General features: G+C 37.3%; 1 protein-coding gene across 2 annotated transcripts in view; it reads left to right on the top strand.

Moving 5' to 3' along the window:
* The window catches only part of Cdkal1 (CDKAL1 threonylcarbamoyladenosine tRNA methylthiotransferase), a 519,085-nt gene that overhangs the window by 310,723 nt on the left and 186,147 nt on the right, over nucleotides 1-22,215 (top strand). For both annotated transcript variants that reach the window (XM_090356314.1, XM_090356316.1), the window contains exon 11: nucleotides 18,478-18,623. In XM_090356314.1, coding sequence (XP_090212440.1) covers nucleotides 18,478-18,623 — 146 coding nt within the window. The remainder of the gene's footprint in view (nucleotides 1-18,477; nucleotides 18,624-22,215) is intronic.

The following is a 22,215-nucleotide window of genomic DNA, read 5'->3' as shown; positions in this document are numbered from 1 at the left end:
AGAACACCTTAGAGCAAAGACCCATATAAAATGGAGGTGGGGCGGGGGGGAGGTAAAGCTCTTCTGCTTTCACTTAATTCTTAGGTCCAAGTAACAAGTCTGTGCTTTTCAGAAAAGGTAGTTTACGTATCTGTTTAAGTCCTGCTCCAACACATTTCTTTTGTGTAGTATGGCCCTCCTCACATGTAAGTGCTTTCATACTGTAAATTTATACTGTAAAAATGAAATTCACAGAAAACCATATCACAAAGACCTTTGTATTGGTCAAGGATTCATTGATCTGCAAACATACTACTTGTTCTGACTACTTGAAGACTGACTGGTTGTTTTGGTGGCTCCGCCTGGAGTCCTCAGACTTCCTCCTCTGGCAGTCACTTTATAGGCTCTCCAAGCCTGTAAATTTCCCAGGACACCAACCACTCTTCCTCTGAACTGTCTGTGTTTTATCTATAAAATCTTATGTTTCTTCTTTCCCAAGTTCTTCAGATATCTTGAAAAGCATTTGAAGAGGAAAGCGAGATAAACAGTATTTTGTCTGTATTCCGCCTTCTTCTTCTGGAATCCTAGCCCACCTTTACCACTGATCATTCTACCCATTTTAGGTATATCTCCTGAACATAGTTTACTTACCCTGAAATAATCCATGGGCCTTGGTACTGCATATCTAATTACCATCTCTTTAGCAGGTCTGCTAAGTTTTAGAAAGAGAAAGAAAAAGTAACAGCACAGCACTAGGAGGTGGTAATGGTCTGACATGAAGGCCATGTTTGTTGCTGATTTATTTGTGTGGCTCATGAGATAGGATGTGTGGCTTCTGTACACAGGATGTTCTCAAATATTAACTGGAGCATTTTAACATGCGTAAAGAACATTAGATATAGTATCATCAGTGCTTTGTAGAATGCCTAATCAACCTAAAATTTCATATAACTTAGAACCTTTATTTAGCCAGTAGTAGAGTAGCCTTGGTAGAGCAATTTAATATATATATATATATATATATATATATATATATATATATATATGTAAAAACATTCCGAGCCTTGAGAATCTCTTAGAGGATTCTAATAGTCCTTTAGTATCACTGTTATGCAGGACTTTTATAATTTTACTTTTAAATATATCACATCTGTAACTATATCATAATCTCTATTTTTGTATGTACATATGAAAGTATCTTATTTGGAGCAGATATTGCCACTTTTTTTCTTTTTTCTTTTTTTCATATATTTTTATTGTAATTAATAGAAGGGTTACATTATATTCACCAGATAGAAGATGCATTATTTCACATACATTGATACCCTTTCTCATGTCATGGTCCCCATTTTCTCCCCCCCACCGCCTGCTACTCATGTTGTTTTCTCTCCTTCCCTATCCAATTTCAAATAACCAATCAAGCATATTTACAATATATTAGATAACAAGGTGAATTACTCTAACAATATGAGATAACCAAGGGACAGCAAAAGAGATGACAGATAACATAGTACATTAAGGACAACAATCACTCATTATATGCTACTTTTTTTCTTATCGCAAGTGTTATGACTGACTAATAAGGCAGGCTAAAGTTTGGAGTCACTGTGGGAAAAAAAGAACCATCCCTTGAGGGAGTGGTACAGGCCAGTGGAAAACTGGAGACTTTCTAGGAGCTGTGTGCTTGTTAATGCACACAGCAGTTACTGTGTGCAGAATGAGCAGGGCATCACTTCTCAAGTCTATCTCATCAGATACTGCCTTGTAGCTAACTATCTAGAACAATATAAGTAGGCTTTACCTGGTAGTGACTGTAAAGAAATTATTATAGAGGATATATGGCTGTATAGAATTGTGTAGAATATATTTACATTTAAGTCTTTATTATGATGAATTTTTATTAGTTAGGGAAAATCTACTGAGTATGGTTGTCTTAGTCAGCTATCTGTTACTATAACAAGTACAGGAAATGAATTCCCTAACAGAGAGAATAAGTTTATTTTACTCACTGTCTGTGATTGGCCTACTTGTATTTAGGTAATGTGATGAGGTAACACATCCTGATGGGCCTATATGTCTGGTATAAGACAGAAGGTATGCCTCTAATTGACTCAAAGGTCTCCCTCTAGGTTCCCTACTTCATGAAGCCTGCACCCTTTCCAGTTGTGCCCAACCTTTTTACACACTTTTTTTTAAAACAAGCTTATGGGAGATAATTTCAATATGTAATTTTAGAAAGAAAGAAAACAGAAAAAAAGAGAGATTACAGAGTTCATTTGCATAGTACAGTTGCAAAGCACATAGTCCCTAGTTGGAGCCCAAGACTTCCCTGGTGTGCTGCTACCTCCAGTGTACATAGCTTTGTGGTCTAGTTCTCAGGATATCAGCAGGCACAAAAGTCAATGCCACACTTCAAATTGGTTAGGGAATATGAACTTTGTATTCCTTTTTTTTCCCCCCTGTTACAAGAATGATTAACATTTGGCATTCTGGAAGTGGCACTGTGGCTCAAGGGGTAAGTTGGTAGCCTTGAGTTGAAGAGCTCAGGGACAATGCCCAGGCCCAGAATTCAAGTCCCATGACCAAACCAAACAAATGAAGTATTCAGCCCATGGCTTCAAAACTGGAAGGCTACTTTTTAGTAATACATTAAAATAAATGTATTGCATGCTTGAGTCGCCCTCAAAATAAGTTTATTTGCTTATAATTGCCATGAATTGAGAGGCATACTAAAGATGTACTTTTTTGGGGGGGGGGGATCATTTCTACCCAGCCAGCCAATAATGAACCCAGTGTCTAATCTCTTCCATCTCTGGGAGATAACTGGATGGGATTCTGCTCTGAGTCTTCCTACTGTTGGGTTTATTATATACTGCATATATTTTGTATATACATTGTTTAAATCCATACATCGCTTCCTAAATACCATTTGCTCAAGAGCATCAGGGTAAGTTTTTTTCCCTGAAATATAAAGTACTTTTTTACAGCATCAAGTTTTAGTGGTTATTGCTTTTAAAATAGTCCTTCACCACTTATAGTGGGCACTAGTTAGTTTAAAGAAAAAGTTGCAGGCAATTCTATGGATCTTCAGTTATGCCTTTGAAAACATTTGTCAAGCATAGTTAAAATTAATGCTTACCAAGGTAAAATATCAACCTTAAGAATTTTTTAAAGATTGTTTTACCCAAATAAAGATATTTAATTCCTTTTTTTATTTGTTCTTAAAGGGTTCGATTTTGGGTTGTACTTTATAGCAGTTTAACAATAAATGGACTCAAAGTTTCCTGCTTAGACTAGCATTTACTCCAGCTGTTACATATGCACTGGGTTTTAGGAACTGAATGATGACATACATTTGTCATATGTGCCGGTGTGGTATTGTTAGAAGAAGACTCACTACTGAACTCTCTGCCCTGTGTGTTCAGCCTTGCTTTCCCATAACTTCTGACCTTCTCCATAGTTTGAGGACTGAGCCTTTTCTAGAATATCATATCGTTAGAATTATGATATTTCTCCTTTTCAGACCAGCTTAGCTTCATTTACTCATGAGTATCACTTAAAATTTCCCATGTCTTTAAAAAGAAAAATTGTAGTTCATTTCTTTCCAGTGCTGAATAGTATTCCACGGTCTGATTGTATCCATTTATTACTGCATTAGAATTTTTATTTTAAAGGCATTCATCATTAGGTAATATCATTTCTTCTTCTTTAAGTCAAGTTATATTTATAAAAAGGATCTGTAGCCAGGTGCTAGTGGCTCATGCCTGTAATCCTAGCCACTCAGGAGGCTGAGATCTGAGGATAGTGGTTCAAAAGCAGCCTGGGCACAAAAAGTCCATGAGACTCTTAATTCTAGTTAACCACCAGAAGTTGTGCTGTGATTCAAGTGGTAGAGTGCTAGCCTTGTGTTGTAGAGCTCAGAGACAGCACTAAGGCCTAGAGTTCAAGCCCCATGACTGACAAACAAAAAAAAATCTGTAGCATGAAGCAAGTAAAGTTTTCAGCAGTTGAAATGTGCTACTTGAGTGGGAATAAATGAAACCATCAAGTCACTCATAACAACTGGCCTGGCCACAGCTTCTTGGCTTTCATCCAGATCACAGACTTGGTGTCCGCCACCACCTCCTTCCTCTCCTTATTTTTTTCCTTGTTTTATCTTTTTTAAGTTTCATTACAATATAACAAGAAGAGTAAAGTGCAAAACTCTTGTGTGCAATGAACCAGGTATGATAACTCAAGCCTCTAATTCTATCTACCTGGCAGATAGAGATGGAAGAGCATGGCTCCAGGCCAAAACAGGCATAAAATTTGAGGACTCTATCTAAACCAATGGCTGGGCATGGGAGGATGTGCCGCCTATTGTACTAGCTATGAAGAAATGCAATCGCTGGGCAGCGTGGCCCACACTTCTCATCCCTGACACCACAGGGAAGCACAAGTTAAAGTACACAGATCTCAGCCCAGGCATGAATCGAGACCCTTACCTCAAAAATAACTAAGGCAGAACCAGTCTAAAGGTATGGCTCAAGTATTTTACTACCTTTATTGCAACCCCCCTGTTACCCCCCTGTCTCTCTATAAAATAAAATAATTCAGAACATAGAATCTGCTAGGTTAGATATGTGGTAGCAGCTTGAATAACTGGATAATATATTCTATTAAAAGAAGTGGGTACAAGTTAAGTAAATTTATAATATAAAGGTACACACTGTATTTAAGAGGTCATCGTTCTGAAAATCTGAAGACAGGGTTTAACTGTAGTTCTAGCACTGATAAGCTATATGACTTGAGGCAAGCTGAGGGCTCTTCCAGATCTTCACTAAAGTGATAGGTGGGAATTTGGTCAATCTGATCTCTTACATTCTTGCCGTTTTCCTCATTCTATGATTTTCAAATATTACTTTGAATTAACTAGCATGTTTTAGCTCCTTACGTATATAATCAATCAATAATCTGGTTTATTAAATCTAGTTACAGCCTCAGACTCACAGAATTCCATCTTAAAAGTGCTAAGATGATACAGACCTCACTAAATCAAAATTGTGTGCTTTATCTTAAATAAAATACTAAAACCTGGGCAAGCAGCTTCTTTGGTTTTGTAATGTATCACAGATGTGGCTCCTCAGCTCCTGCCTACTTGGCATTCTAAAGGGAATTCCACATGAATCTCAGAAAGGTTCAATTTTGAACTGGTTTACAGAGTCAGCTTAGAACCGAGTCAGCCAATATGCCGCTTTTCAGATCCTCTTCAGATCTACTGTGATTCAGAGCCGCACGTGTCATGGGGTTTTCTTGAAGTTATTAGTAGATACTACCAGGGGTGTGTGGGGGGGAGTTGTATGTGAAGACCATCACTGCCAAAGGTGCCAATTTAATTCCTTTATTACATCCAAATTGACACATATAACGCTTGGTGTTTTAATTTTTCTTATTGTAGGAATGTATACTGTATTAAGCAATGCCAAATTGTGAATATATAAACAAGAAACAGATGCTAGCTATACAGATATTTTAGAGTTCATCTGTTACCCTGGGTTGCAGACGAATTAAACACTGACATAGTACTTGAGTTTTATCCTCTATCATTCTTCACATTATTTACCTTATTCAATGATCTCCTTATATCTTATTTACCTTTTCAACAATCTTGCTTTTTGTCTATATGGGTCTATACCAAAATTCTTCTGTTTATACTTCCTGCGAGAGCTGGGATAATAGACTCATTTCACAAAGCCCAGATTTTTATGGATTTAGATGGGATCTTTCAACCTTCCCTTTACCTAGGATGGCCCAAACTATCATCTTCTCAGTATTAGCCTCCCAAGTAGCTAAGATTGCAGGCCAACAAATTTCTTACACAAAAAGCAATAGAATGCTCTACAGTTTTAAGTGCAGAAATTTAAGTATGAATATTCTAAGTTTTATCTAGTCATAAGAACATGGCAAGTCATTAAATAGAATCAGAACAAAATTTTGGATGTAGATGATGAATTTGTAGCTTGCTTCTTGTAAATACCTTGACTTTTAGTAACATTACACTGATGTTCATTTCATCAATAAAAATCTTTTTTTTCCTTTCTTTTGCTAGTTCTGGGCTTGAGCTCAGGGCCTGGGCATTGTTATTGGACTTTCTTAAGGCTAGCACTCTACCACTTGAACCACAGCACCACTTCTGGTTTCTTTTCTATGTACTTTAGAAGCTGGGTAACTGAGAAGGAAGGGTTATAAGGCTTAGGCAAGAAAATCTTTGGTTCATTTTTTTTTGAACTTCTTTGCAAAAAAGGATTAGACTCAGTTATTTGATCAGTTTTATGAAAGTGAAATTAAAATCAGATATCCAGACAGGACTGGGCCCATTTATTCTGTTTAAGTGAGTCTTTTAGCATTTGTTATGATTGGACTTCTAAGCAGTTGGATTTCAGAGTGCTATATACTCAGTGTAGACACTGTATTTGGTATTGGATTCTTCATCTGGAATCTGTTCCAATTCTTGACACTGTGTCTGCAGGGACCGATTCCTCCCTTCCTAAATAATTTCCAGAATTTCCCTTGATTAAACGTGCCCATTGGCGAATTTGTTGTAGTGATTAATTAGATACTTGTGGCGAACACAGTCATCTAAACATATAGAAAACTAGCCAGGAAAGATGGTTGTGATGGGGCACATCTGGAACCACTGCACTGGCTGCAGAAGCAGAGCGGTAGAGAGTTTGACACCAGCCTGACCTGTGACCAGAGAAGGAAAAGAAATAATTAGGGGATCATTCTCATCATGCTTCACCCACCTCATTTGTTTTGTTATATTGCACATTCTGTTAGACTTTTCTTTGCCGGATTTCCTTTTTGTTAAAATTTTTTTTTCTTCTCAATAGCTAATTTTTTGAACACTAGAATCTTTAAAGTTGTTTATTTGGAAGTAATCATTTTGTCACCTAAAACAGAGGAATTTATTTTTTATTTATATATTTATTTCTGGTAGGACTGGGGTTTGAATTCGAGGCCTCCCACTTGCTAGAAAGGCAGACTAATTTGAACCATGCCTTTTTTGCTTTGCATAGTTTTGTGGTAGGGGGTCACCTCGTGCCTGGGCTGCCTGCCATCCTCCTTTTTGTGCTTCCCTTTATTACCAGGATGGCTGGTATACCACTGCCTTCAGCCATTGTGCTTCATCTTTACAACACATTTCCCTCTTAGACAGATGTTTTATTATAGTAACAAAGAAATATCTGCAAATTACAAGATTAAGATTCCCTTTGGGGTATGTGTGTGTGTGTATGTATGTATGTATGTATGTATGTATATTCAAATTCAAATATATATATCAAATTCTCATTGATATGTATATATTTACACAAATATATTAATACAAATACTTGATATATATTAAAGTATATATAAAATTCCCTTTTATGTATTCAAGCTGTTTATTCAACATTTATAATTATAGTATGTGGGTATTATATAAATATACACATTCAAACTTATTTAGTAGGCTGACTAAAGAAAACCAGCTCACAGCTAGCCCTGGCATTTGGCACATCATTAAGTGAAGTTTTTCATTTCAGGTATTTCTAATTCAGAGGGGCTTATTTATTAAGATAGAACCTCTTAGTAAATCAAAGTAAATCTCTGTTTTATGTGTTCTTATGGAAGGACGACCTTCCAATGTTTATTCTTCCTCACCGCCCAGAATGGTTATTTTTAACCCCTTCATGAAAAATCAGTTCGTTTTGAAGGAAACATTGTAGATCCACTGGAATAAAGCCTTTTTGTGGCACTTCTCATGGAGCAACATTAGGGGACCAGCTCCACCAAGGTACAATGATCATACTAGTGGTTTTCTCTGAGATTCAGTCAAGTAAAACTACTGCTTAATTTTGCTCAGAACTTTAAATGAGATGAGGAATGGTACCAAAGGATGTTGTTAGGGTTAGAATTTGCCTGTCAAAGGTGGTAGAAATTTGGTCTCCACAACAGCAGTCTTGAGAGGTAAGCCCACTGGGAGGTAGATGAGACTGAACCTTCATCCATACCTGGATGGATTCATGGATTGTTGTTGGAGGGGCCACAATAAAAGTCAACTTCTGTACACACTTGCTGTCTCATTGTGTGATGCCCTTGGACATGTGATCACAAGAAGATCCCTCACTAGATGTCAGAATCCCTAGGTAAATAGAGTTTTTGAAAACTGTTCAGTTTGTGCTACTAAGTTACAGAAACAGAAAGTAGACTGACAGAGATGTTGACTGCTGTGATTTCTGATGCTATCACCGATGAGCTGGAGGATTACTCCTCTCATCTATGGGCTCCAACCTGCCGAAATAAGCTATAATCAGTTAACAAGAGAAAATGGTTTATCCTTTTTCTCCCAACCAGGATATCCTGGTAGAAGGAATAATTAGCCAATAATCCAGTGAGTTCATAAATCTTCACACCCTGCATGGTAGAGAAGGAAAAGAGGATACGGAGATGTAAGAGGTTTAGTAAATTATTTTTAGGGAACTGAATAGGGAGGTGGTGCCTAGGGGAAGGAAGAGGTCCCACTGCACTGGGGACAAAGGTCATCTGCCAAAAAGCTGTCTTCAGATTATCCTTCTTGAGCAGCTCCCAGAGAAGATTAAAAGTCAAGTTTTGGTTTCTTTTCTTCGGTGAGATTTTAGAATGGAATCCAAGACACCAAGGCAATAATAGCATTTCTTTTGGAAGAATGTTCCTTCATTCCGGCAGGAACACTTCAGAGAGAGTCTGCTTCTGTTTGAGGGAGAAGGAAGCCTTCCAATTAGAAGATTTTTCTTTTTCTTTTTCTTTTTTTCTTTCACTACAGGGGTTTGAACGTGGGCTTTGGGCTTCCAAGGTAGATACTGTACTGCAAAGCCTTTTGGTTGTATTGGTTATTTTTTAGATAGGGTTTCAATTCCCGTCTATTCTTTGCTACTTAAAACTCCCATGCAGTTAAGAAGATAAGGTACCTGCCACCTTATCCTGTTATTGGTAAAGAAGGTGGAAGGAGGGGGTTCTCACAAAGGTTTTCACTGGAGATGTCCTAGAACCATGATCCTTCCTGTTTCAGTCTCCCAGACAGGAGGATTATAGATCTGAGACACCTGGCCCCAGTTATTGCATGGTTCATGTTTTTAAAACTAGTGTTACATTAAAATTTCGGACAGAGAACAGTATTGCCCATTTTTCATTTTCTCCTTTTCCTTTTCATTCTTTATGCTCTTTTCCAACAGTGGAAATTTTATTTCCATTTATATCCATTTATTTTTGTTCCATTTTATCATATTTCTAGGGAAGCTCAACTGGTAAGAGCTTCTCAGAAGTGAGGGTAAGATTCTGGATCTGATCCTCTTTCTGTGGTCTGATATCCTTTATTTGCTGTTTTCATACTCAGATTATTCCCCCGTTATGCTAGTATAATCATTGTGAATCCTTCATGTGTAAGTGCCTCAGTGGCTTGGGCAATGCTTGTAGGAAAGGTATCTTCCTACATATTTTGACAGAATAGAACTTAGATCAGCACTAAAATGTATTGTGGGGAATATTGTTAGTTTAATCTTTTGATCTTTAAAAATCATTTTTTCCAAACCCATTGGGTACTATCAGATATGATTTCATAATTTAGTTGTTTCCACATGACAGTAATGAAATTTTCTTTTTATAATACTTATTTGGAGCAATGATTCATTTTTCTTACCCTGTTTTTCAAATTTTAAGTGCAAATATATATATATATATATTGCTTTTATAGTAGGACAAAGATCACCCAGATTTTAAAGGAATCACTGCTATTTTTTTTCATTCTGTAATGTGCACCAATTATTTTGTGCATTTTTTTCTTACTGAATATAGGGTGTTTATCCTATAAGTCCCAACTATTAAATGAAAAATTCACTTTAGAATAATTTCAACACAATATGTTATTGATAGGTTTAATAATAATAGCTTAGGTAGAAAATCTTTAACTGATCTCAAGTATACTTTCTCATAAGTTTTGTTTTTTTCTCTTTTTGAGAAAGATTCCCATGATGTGCCCCACACTAGCTTGCAATTCATCATCTTTCTGCCTTCTCCTCTCAAGTGGTAGTATTGTTATGAGTTAGGAGGAAAGTCAATCAGGGAATTGCTGCCTATAAACTTGCAGATGGCAGGCTAGGTTGTTAAACCTTCCTGGTAACCAGGAGGAAAAGGAATGAGGAAATGAGTCGGATACATGATGAGAAAATAAGGACAGGACTAGAAGGAGAAGCCTTAGTGCTGGTAGTTCATGCCTATAATCCTACCTACTTCGAAGGCTGAGATCTGAGAATAGTAGTTCAAAGCCAGCCCACTCTAGAAAGTCCATGGGAAGTATTGCTGTAGTTCAAAGTGGTAGAGTGCTAGCTTTGAGTGAAAAACCTCAGGGACAGTATCCAAACCCTGAATTCAAGCCCCACAACTGGGGGCAAGGATGGGAAACCCACCAATCACAATGCTATCCAGTTCTTACTATTTAATCCAAGGTCAAATTCTGTATTAGGAAGACAGCCAAGATGGCAGAGATGGGCTGAGATGCTCTCTTCCCCATGTCCTGTGTATCCCATGTACTCTCGCTCTGTCACATTTCTTCTGTAAATTTTTCCTATTGCCTTCACTTATATTTGATCTTGTATGAATCTTTCTCTTGCCAGATACAAGACTGAAATTGTTCAGCTGGGGAGTTACGTTGATTCATCAACAGATTGCAATATACAGAAGTGCACTAGCACATCTAGCCCAAATTTACTTTTAGGCTGAAAATGAAGAACAGTAGTTACTTTATTTTCTTATACAATATACAACCTTATATTACATTTCAAGACCAAAACATGTGGGATTCTTAAGACACAAAAAAAACAAAAGTTATCTGAGGTAAACTTCAGTTTGAATAATCAGATCCTAGACAGATCATGTAAATATTTAAAATTAAATCATTGGGGCCGAGAGTTTGGCCAACCAGTAGAGTGCTTGCCTAATGTGCACGAAGACCTAGGTTCGATTCCTCGGTACCACATTCATAGAAAAAAGCCAGAAGTGATGCTGAGGCTCAAGTGGTAGAGCTCTAGCCTTGAGAAAGTCCAAGGACAGTGAAGCACAGGACTGGCAAAATAAATAAATAAATAAATCATTGACATCTGTTTTTCCATTTGATTCTTTAATTATTTATAGCATGTTTTTAAAAAGCCAATAGAACTGTCTCAGCTGAATGCTTGATTTAACTGAGCTGCCTTTCTTCCCTATAAGTTGATCAGGTATTGATTTGTTCTTTTAGTATTTAATAGCTTTAGTCTTTCTTTTTTTATAAATGGGGAAAAGGCAATTATTAGTGGATTATAGCTCTCTTCTTAAGTGTTTGGAACATAACAGATTTTGTGGCTGGGTTTTCCCTGTGTTTATTATTTTTTTATTTTAAAACTAATACCGTGAAATTAATGTTTTGGTATGAGTTCAGCTTCATGAATTTTAACATATGTATAGATTTGTGCAAAGTCCAAGAACTAAAATGAGGAGACCAAACACTACTATTGATTTCTTGGCCTTAACAGAACTGTATAATAATTTTAAAATAAGATAAATGCTTATATCAGTTGGAAATGAATGTTTGTATGTGTATCTACAGCTTGTAGCAATTTGTCATTAGTATCAAGATGTGCATTTTCAGCTTTGTAATAAAATCTGGTCACTAGCTCTGAGCACTGAAGGCCCTTTGCATTTCTGTGAAAGCTAATTACAACAGACATTTTGTCTCAACCTTTTTTCCTGCAAATTCTGAAAATGTTAACTCTTTGCAGTTCAAAAGTACATTTCCTGTTATTGTTAAATTATAGATCAAATGTAAATTAAAATTTCTTTATATAATTTAGTTCTTTCCATTGGTGACACATGGAAGCAACAATTTTTCTTGCTGTTAATGAAAATTTATCATTAATTTGTAAGTAAACATAGGTACTGTTGATTCATTTAATGCTATTTTAAATGATGTTCTGAAGTAAAAGTTGAAATGTATTTGTATATTTACTGTCATGGCTTACATGACTTCACATGTGTTGAAAGTGAATCTGTAATAGACCTTTTAATAACTTGACACTGCTGTTTTTACCATTCTGTATAGGACTTACTAAAAATAACCATATAGATAGATGGGGCCATTTAACCATTGATACATTCAACTGTAATTAATTAAGTGCTGGGCAAGGAAATAGAAAATTAAAGATAAACAAGGTGTATGTACCCCTGGGATAGAAAAGTTTGTGGCATAGTAGCAAGATGGGAATATGAGTGCGAACAAAAGTCTGACATTAATTGTAGAGCTATCTTAAAGCTTATCCTGGCTACTCAGGAGGCTGAAATATGAGGATTGTGGCTGAAAAGTAGGCCAGGCAGGAAAATCAATGAGACCCTGGTCTTCAGTTAATCACAAGAAAAGCCAGAAATAGAGCTGTGGTTCTAGTAACCTTGAGCAAAAGAAGCTCAAGGATAGTATCCAAACCCTGAGTTCAAGCCTTATGACCTGCATGTGTATGTACACACACATACATGCGCGCGCGCGCACACACACACACACACACACACACACACACACACACACACACACTAGTTTAATGTTGGTGCAACAGGGCCGAGCCTTGAAAACATGTGATTAAGTGAAATAAGTCAGACAGAAAGAGACAAATACTGCATGATTTCTCACAGATGTGGTGGCAGAATCATACTCATAAAAAGAATGTGTAATGTTGACGACAGAGTCACAGGGGAGGAAGCAATGATGTTTAATGTGTTGAAGATTGAATATAGGAAGTTGCTAAAGTACTGATGATGGATAATGGACCATGGTTGACTGTTTAATGTCTCTGAGATCTGTACTTGAAAAGAGATAAGGTAATAAAACAACAGAAAAGGAGCCAAGAATTTGGTCTACTAGTAGAGTACTTGCCTAGTATGCATGAAGACCCGGGTTCAATTCCTCAGTACCACATACATAGAAAAAAGCCAGAAGTGGTGCTGAGAATCAAGTGGTAGAGCTCTAGCCTTGAGAAAGCCCAAGGACACTGCTGAGGCCCTGAGCTCAAGTCTAGGACTGGCAAAAAAAAACAACAATAACAAAAAAACAAAAAGAAACAACAGAAAATTATGAAAGGAAACCCCTAACATATTGTCATTTTGTCCCTCTTTTACGGGAAACATTTTAAAGAAAGTTTTGTGAAATTTTCCATACTTTTTTCTATTGCAATTTTACTAATAAAATGATTTTACTAATCTCCACTAAATTTTTGCAGTTAGAATATCTGTTTTGGACAGCTTGGTACTGGCACAAGAACAGGCCTGAAGACCAATGGAATAGAACTGAGGACCCAGATATTAAACCACAGACCTATGGCCACCTAATCTTTGACAAGGGAGCCAAAAAAAATAGAATGGAAGAAAGACAACCTCTTCAACAAGTTGTGCTGGCAGAACTGGTTAAGCACCTGCAGAAAACTAAAGTTGGATCCTTCTTTGTCACCTTGCACTAGAATTAACTCCAAATGGATCAAAGACCTGGAGGTAAAAGCTGACACACTGAAAACTTTACAAGAAGGAATAGGAGATACACTGGGTCTCCTTGGCACAGGTCGAAACTTCCTTAATAAGGACCAAGAATCACAACAAATCAGAGAAAAGCTGGATAAGTGGGACTGCATTAAACTGCAGAGCTTTTGTATGGCAAAGGACATAGCTAGTAAATTAATTAGGAAGCCTACAGAGTGGGAGAAGATCTTCACCAACCAAACAACAGACAAAGGCCTCATATCTAAAATATATCAACAACTCAAAAAATTGAATCACTCCAAAACTAATCTCCAAAGTAACAACCATCCCATTAAAAGATGGGCCAAAGACTTAAAGAGAGTCTTCTCTGAAGAAGAAACAAAAATGGCCTATAGACACATGAAGAAATGCTCCACATCTCTGGTCATAAAAGAAATGCAAATCAAAACAACTCTAAGATTCCACCTCACTCCAGTTAGAATGGCCAGGATCAGGAAAACGAATAATAACAGATGCTGGAGGGGATGTGGCCAGGAGGGATCACTACTACACTGTTGGTGGGAGTGCAAACTCGTTCAACCACTATGGAAAGCAGTGTGGCAGTGCCTTAAAAGGCTAAACATAGAACTCCCCTATGACCCAGCAATTCCACTACTTGGCATTTACCCAACCATCCAGAAACAAGGCATACTAAATCCACTAGCACAACAATGTTCATTGCAGCACTATTTACCATTGCAAAGATATGGAACCAACCTAAATGTCCCTCAGTTGATGAGTGGATCAACAAGTTGTGGTATTTGTACACAATGGAATTCTATGTTGCTGTCAGAAAGAATGACATCGCCCCATTTGTTAGGAAATGGAAAGACTTAGAAAAAATCATATTAAGTGAAGTAAGCCAGAGTCAAAGGAACTTAGGCTCAGTGGTGTCCCTCATTCGTCATAATCAATAGAAACCTTGGTCTCTACTAGCAGAGATCTGCAATAGAGCAAAATCTTGATACATAAGGCCATATAGTATGAAGCTAATTGAAAGGACCTCCAGGATATTGAAACAAAAGCCATATAATGAACGATGGTTGTCCTTAATGTATTATGTTGTATCTCATCTTTGCTGTCCCTTGGTTATCTCATATTGTTACAGTATCTCACTTTGTTATCTGATATATTGAATTTATTTGTATTTGGTTATCTGAAACTTAATAAGGAAGGGGGGAAAACCAATATGGGGAGTGGGTGGTGGGTGGGGGGAGGGTAATGGGTACCAAGACATGTGAAAGGGTATCAATGTATGTGAATTAATGCACCTTCTATCTGGCAAATATCATGTAACCCTTTTATTATTTACAATAAAAATATATAAAAAAACAAAACAAAAAAAGAATATCTGTTTTGGGGTTCATATGTATATGGAAAACTTGCTTCTTAATTTTTTCCTATTATAAAAATGGGTACCAAGACATGTGAAAGGGTATCAATGTATGTGAATTAATGCACCTTCTATCTAGCAAATATCATGTAACCCTTTTATTAATTACAATAAAAATATATTAAAAATAAAGAAAAAAATAATAATACATATTTGCCTTAAAATTTTGGAAGATAGAGGGAAAATAAAGTAAAATAAATCATTGCTCCAAATAATCGCTATAGAAAAATTTCATTACTAACATCTTGAAACAAATTCTGAAAATATGTAGTATGTTTAGGCAAAAATGAGTGAATTTCAAAGATCAAAGTATTAGGTTAGCTTATAGTAGTATCAATAATACATTCATAGTACTGATCTCTATTTCTTCAAAAATGTAAAAAGAAACCTTTCTCATGCACAAGGTCCAAATCACCCAGGCACTTATATAGCCAGTACTAATAATGTTTCCCCATGCATGTTTGATTAAAAATGAGAATTCATACGTCCAAAACAAAGGGACGATACTTTGGTTGATTTCCTATGCATGTTGCTATGGTTTTACTCTATATCTGTATTTAAGTGTTATTTGGTTTACTTAGCACAATAGGAGCGTCATAGATGCACAAAGAAAATAATAAAATATGATTCCTGCCCCAGTAGCATGTTCAGCCTTGAAAACTCATGATCCTATTGGCAGAGCTAAGTAGATACAGGAAATCTGGGGAAAGGTAGCTGAGGGGTTACACGGGAGGATTTTTGGTGTTGAAGCCAAAAAAAGTTTTCCTTACTAAGAATACTGTGAGATGGGAGATAGAAGGAAAACAAAAACTATGAATTTGTGCCTTCAGGAAATATTAATGTATTCTAAGTCATGGTTCTTTCAGTGGCAGAAAAACACTTCTTTGAGGAGCAAATTTATTTGTATTGTTTTGTCCTGGTGTCTACTATTATATAGTTGCAAAGTCTCAAAGAAAGTTAAAGGGAATGACTAGTGTGAAGGCTTATTCCAAGGACCAAAAGAGAAAAAAAACAAAAAGCAAAAAAAACATTACTACATCCCTTGTCCTTGCTTGCCATTACCAATGTAATTTTCAAATTGGCTTTTGGTGATGGGCGGAGCTGTATATTGCTGATTTAACCCCTGGCTGCCTGAAAGCTGCCTAGACAAACTGTCCTGCCCTGCTCTGGTCACAATGAGCCCTTTTCCATTAGATTCCACAAAACAGGCAGAGTTCCCACAGGTCACTCCCAAAGGAGAATCTGTTACTCTAAAAAACACAACCCATTAAGTGATTTATACTCTGTGCAATGAGTGATTACTACAGAAACACATACTGCATCATTTCAGCTCATTTTCATGATTGCCCAGACCCTCTATGAGGGGCTGATTCTCACAGCCTCTCTCTTTTTTTTTTTTAAATGAGAACCCTGGTACAGAGACTGAGAGATAGTTTCTAGTTCACAAAATGTGTTATGTTTTAACATAACCTTTCTCAAAATAGGCATACGTGTATTAAAAAACCAAACAAAGCCATTATGTCTTGCCTGTTTACAAAGCAAAGATCTTTGTACAGGTATTTTTCTGAAACTTTTTGAAGATCTTGACGTTCCGTGGAAATCAGGGATCCTAGCAGAAGGCAGCGTAGTCTCTGCGGAGGCTCTCCATCGTACTGGTAATGGTGAGCAGCCAAATAAGTAACCATTACAGCAGTGGAATCGTCTCATGACCAGTTATTTCTCTACTATGGAAGAGATTCAACCCAATTCTGTGTGCGTGTGTGTGTGTGTGTGTGTGAGAGAGAGAGAGAGAGAGAGAGAGAGAGAGAGAGAGAGAGAGAGAGAGAGAGAGAGAGAGAGAGAGAATGTGTGATAAACATGTTCATGTTCCTGGAAGAGACACTATAGAGAGATTACTGTGACTAGTTTCATTTTGATATAAAATGTAGAATAGAGGGCCTGGTTGATCTTACCTACAGTATTGACTTGTGAAGAAACAGGATAACTATATGGAACTACCTGGCTCTTTTTTTGGGGGGGGGGGTCGTGGGACTTGAACTCTGGGCGTCTGGGCAGTGTCCCTGAGCTCTTCAGCTCAAGGCTACAGCCCTACCCTTTGAACCACAGTGCCACTTCTGGTTTTCTGGTGAGTAATTGGAGATAAGAGTCTCATTGACTTTTGTGCCTGTGTTGGCTTTGAACCATGATCCTTTGATTTCAGAGTAGCTAGGATTCCAGGCATGTGCCATGGCACCCAGCTTCTACCTGGCTCTTGGATTCAATAAGATAGTATTGTTAATGAGACATGTGTGACAATGTAGTATTTTGAAAGTAAAAATCATGGGACAAATTATTAAATAGTACCTTTTTCCCCACAATGTTGTCACAATGTTGTCACCTCTCCCCCATTTCTCTCTATCTTTCCTTCCCTCTCTTCTCTTACTTTGGTCCTTTCATTGATGACCTGATAGCATGCAACAAGGAAAGACTAAATCAACTTCCTGTTTCCAGTTTTTCCCTCTACTTATTCTGTACCCACTTTGTCTCCTCAGAGGAATTTTACAAGACAGCGACTTTGAATTTGTTCTACTCTCATCTGCCATCTCTAACTTTGCCAACATATGCTTTTCTGCTTCTTCCCTCTTTCTTTTTTGAGTTCTGTGTCATAAATGCAAGAACTCAGTGGAGATCTGGCTATCTTACCATCTGGCCTGTGTCTTTTATATAATAAGTACTTACTGATCATAACCAACTGAAAAAAGTCACTCAAGCATGTAACCTCAGAGCTAGAGATGGGGAATTCTATTCACAGTTCCAAGCCAGTCTAGAACAAAAGATTTTCAGACACTATCTCTGAGCATGTGAACTGGATGTAGTAGTTTATACTGTATTCTCACTGGTCTTAATAGGTCTTAATAGGTAAGATGATCACAGTCCTAGTGCCGCTCCTATAAAAGGAGAAGTTGATCCTATTTCATAAATAAGAAAAATGGCAGGTGATGGATGGGTCATGACTCAAGTGCTGGAGTACCTGCCTAACAAATAAAGGCCTTGAGTTCGATGGAGGGAAAAACAAAAACAAAAAGAAATAAATGAACTGTGGGTTTTGCCTTCCAGTATTAAGAAAAATGTGTTAAATTAATGTATATTTCAAACTCTATTCAGGAATATGAGGTCTCAACTGTTTTAACTATTGCTCTTTCTCCTATTGATGAGTAAAGCAGAATAGAAAATTTCACAATGCCAAGGTATGCTATTTATTTTGAAGTACTCAAAAAAATATTTTGATTTCTGAAACATGTCTGTTTAATGTCTTTTGTCATGTGAGATGGAATGAGCTGCAGGACATAGTTCTGTAGAATCCTCTGAGAATAACTAGATTCCCACACCTCATAAGAGAATCGTCTACCTATGCTCACTAACAGCCTTTATTATTGGTCGGTTTTCAAAATGTTTATTTACTTGCATTTCAGTGTCGGTCTGAACTGTTCCCTGATCTGTTAAAATGATTAATGTTTTTCTCCTTGTGCTTCTTGAAGGAAATGGCAAAAATCCTCAATCACCCCAGAGTGTACTCCTTCCTGCACATCCCAGTCCAGTCTGCCTCTGACAGTGTGCTCATGGACATGAAAAGGGAGTACTGCTTGGCCGACTTCAAAAGAGTGGTGGATTTTCTGAAAGAGAAGTAAGTCGTCTGTTAGTACTTAAGAAAACAACCTTTCTTTTCTTTTAAACTTGTGGCAACAATGTACTATGGCAACCTCACAATTGAAGGTACCAGGGGGAAGCAGGGCTTTGGAAGCTTTCAAAACCTTTCAGTTTCCTTGCACACCCTTGATGTGGTTTCTCCTTCCGCCTGGTGTAGATCCCCCTTCCATCTGCCCCATCACACCGCTCATTTGTGGAAGCTTGCCAGTCTTTCAGACCTAATGTGAATTGTGATAACTACCTCAGCATTTAGTCTCCTCGTATGTGGCTTTTTGAAGTTGCGAGCTGGTTTTGCCAGGGGGGGTAGAGGCCACACGATGTCACTGCAAAGTAGATAATTTTCTACCAAATGGCACTTTTCAGAGTTTCTGGAATGTCTTTGCTTTTGCACACTAATCCCCATATTTACTTGCATGCCTGTGATTTACAGGGAGGCCTGAGGATCATATTTTTTAAAGTTCAAAACGCTGTTGACCAAAATTAAGGCATATTTACACAATCACAGACATGAATGGTAATTTTGTTTCCACAGAAAACACTTGCAGCCCATAATTATGTTCTTCAAAATCCTACTTCTCATCATCACTACACATGGAATGTGATTAACCAGGGCAGGAAGTGGAGGTGCCAGGCAAGGTCACACCCGCCTTTCTTAAGTCCAAGTCTGTGGCACCATCTTCTTCCTCTTTTTTTTTTTTTTAATTGCTGGTTGTGGGAATTGAACTCTGGTCCTACAAGGCTATCCCTACTCTTTGGCCTGTGTGCTGTTCCTGAGCTCTTCAGCTCGAGGCTACCATCCCACCCCTTGAGGTACAGCGCCACTTCCAGTTTTCTGGTGATTAATTGGAGATAAGAGTCTCAAGGACTTTTTAGGGCCCCTGCTCGCTTTGAACCTTGATCCTCAAATCTCAGCCTTCTGAGTAGCTAGGATTATAGGCGTGAGCCACTGTGACCAGCTGACTATCTTCATTTTTAAGAAACCTAATACTGTCATGTTGTCCTGGCCTGTGCCCAACACTTTTTTACAAAACAATCCTGAGATAAAATGTAACACTTGATGCTTTCTTTTTGCTTTTTTGAATTTTATATGAATATGTCCGTTCTTATTTGCACCCTATTTCCTCTAAAATCTTCATGAGCTCTTCATAATGAATCTTTAACACAAAAGAGTCCCTCTTTTCCCCTTGTCCATTTGTGTTCCTCCAGCTATGTGGGGCTTCTGAAAGCTCAATGTTGTGAATAAGAAATCAAACATTTCCTAATTTGTTTTCCCCCAAAAGGACACAACAACATTTAAGATGGAGATCCAAGCTATAGGTGGTTACCTGGAGATGTGGACTTTTGATACTGTTTATGGAACTGTTTCTCAAACAGTGGGGTTGAAATATTTTTAATTAATTTTCTTTACAGTTAAAAATGGTCCCTGTTGGGGCTGGGAGTTTGGCCTAGTGGTAGAGTGCTTGCCTAGCATGCACAAAGACCCGGGTTCAATTCCTCAGTACCACATACATAGAAAAAAGCCGGAAGTGGTACTGAGGCTCAAGTGGCAGAGCTCTAGCCTTGAGAAAGTCCAAGGAAAGTGCTCAGACCCTGAGCTCAAAACCAAGACTGGCAAAAAAAAAAAAAAAAAAAAAAAGAATAGTCCCTGTTTTCTCTAGTAGGAATGGAGTTTACATGTGAGCCAACTTGAAGCTGATTCGTTATTCTCTTCAATTGTTTGAAAGTTGGCAACACTTACCCTCACAGCAGCTGGATTGGAGATAACCTGGTAGTGCTGGCACATGTTGAGCCATATGGGAATTTATTAAATCATGCAACTTTTACAGAAAAGAGTGTCTGAATTATGAATATACCAATTTAATACAGCTGATTATGAGCAGTCATGTGACTTAAATTATTCTATTCAGATTTATTAATCCAGTTGAACACTAAGAAATTTGATGTTTTTATTTCAATAAATATGATGATTCACTAGAAGTACATAATGGGATTTGCAGGGACATGGATGAAAACTACATAGAACAAAGGAAGAAGTGCAGTTCTGGTTTTGGACAAAAACTCAGGTTTATGCTTTTTTTTGTAGATACCTCATAGTCTTTATTTCTTTTATTAATTGTCACATTACTGAGTTCATTTTTTTCTGAGGTTTTCAAAAGCATACGATTTGAATGTTCAGTCGCAATTTGAGGAGTTTTCTACTTTGTTATGTGGAACAGGATAATGAGACTTCTCACCTCGTGTCCCTGTGCACGCCTCCTCTTGAGTAATACTGAATTTATGGGTTCATTCCCAGGCTATAAGTCATTTATAAACATACTTCCAATATATCAGTATGCACTTCACCCATGGGTATGTTTCACTGCTAAGTAAAAGAATCTGCGACCTCAAATTCACACATTAAAGTATGAAAGATATATGTAAGAATGCCCTAATGATAGATATATTTTAAGAAATGAAAATACATATTATGTTTCTATATTGTAAGACCTATTTGTTTAAGCAGATTATTTTTATTTAAGTCCACCAGTTTTGGGTTAATGTTGGTTAGATCCTAGTTAGTTAATATCTTTACACCAGGCTATAGTACATTTTGAATTAGTTAAAGGATGGTATTGTTTTTACCTGCAAGTTGCATCTTTCTGTGTATTTGTAATATTCTATTATCTTATTTCCAAATTTGCCTTTTTAAACCAAGCTGTGGTCCTGAGTGTCTATAGTTCCCACTTTTTAGGAAATGGAAGAAAGAGGATCTCTTGGGTCCATGAATTTGAGACAAGACTGAGGAATACACAAAAATGCTACGTATCACAAAGCAAAACAAAACAGTAATAGAAATTATAACAAATTTGTTGTCATCACTTACCAGTGTTGTATGTTCTTCTAAGTTCATCTGTTTGGTCATTTGTAGGATATTAATTCTCCAAACACTGTTAAGTTTACCATAGCTAGATTAGCCCAGTAAAATGTCACTACTTGTGACATAATTAATGAGGATACAGTGTAGAGGCTAAATGACTAGGAGGAGGAATGGACAGCAATTCAGAGGGGAGAGTGTCAGCTTTGTGGAGAAAGTTTCATGCTCTGATCTCACCCTGTGTGCTCAATCAGCAAAGGGGCACCGGGGCATGGTGCTGAGCTTACTTGAGCCAGATGATTTGTGTAAGTCCTGGAGTTAACTCACACAGTCCAGCCCACTTCAATGACCTACTTATCCAATCTCCCTGCAAAATGACATTTTTTTTCATTACCACCCTAAGCTCAGGTTCTTATCATTGCTCCTCTTACTGGAAGACAACCTGATAAAAGACGTTATGTTTCATTTTGTATTTTATTCAGTCTGTCCTACTAGTTTTATTTCTAGTAGTCTAAAAACATAAGTAGCAATATTTGTCAGGATGTAAGAAAAGAACCTGCTCCAAAAAAAAGAGGATTTAGCAAGGATTAGATACTTGAGTTCTCTTCCAGATGCTTTCCCAGATGTGTTGATATTCACTGAATAAGCACCTCCAAAATAATTTAAGCAAAATAATCACCTCAGAAATGTTCTTGACTTGCTCTAAAGGTGTTTA

Source organism: Megascapheus bottae, chromosome 22 (assembly GCF_031878675.1).
Source record: "Megascapheus bottae isolate mThoBot1 chromosome 22, mThoBot2.hap1, whole genome shotgun sequence".
NCBI classification, from domain to species: domain Eukaryota; kingdom Metazoa; phylum Chordata; class Mammalia; order Rodentia; family Geomyidae; genus Megascapheus; species Megascapheus bottae.
Note: the sequence above shows the minus strand (reverse complement) of the source record. Positions and strands in the feature narration are given on the sequence as shown.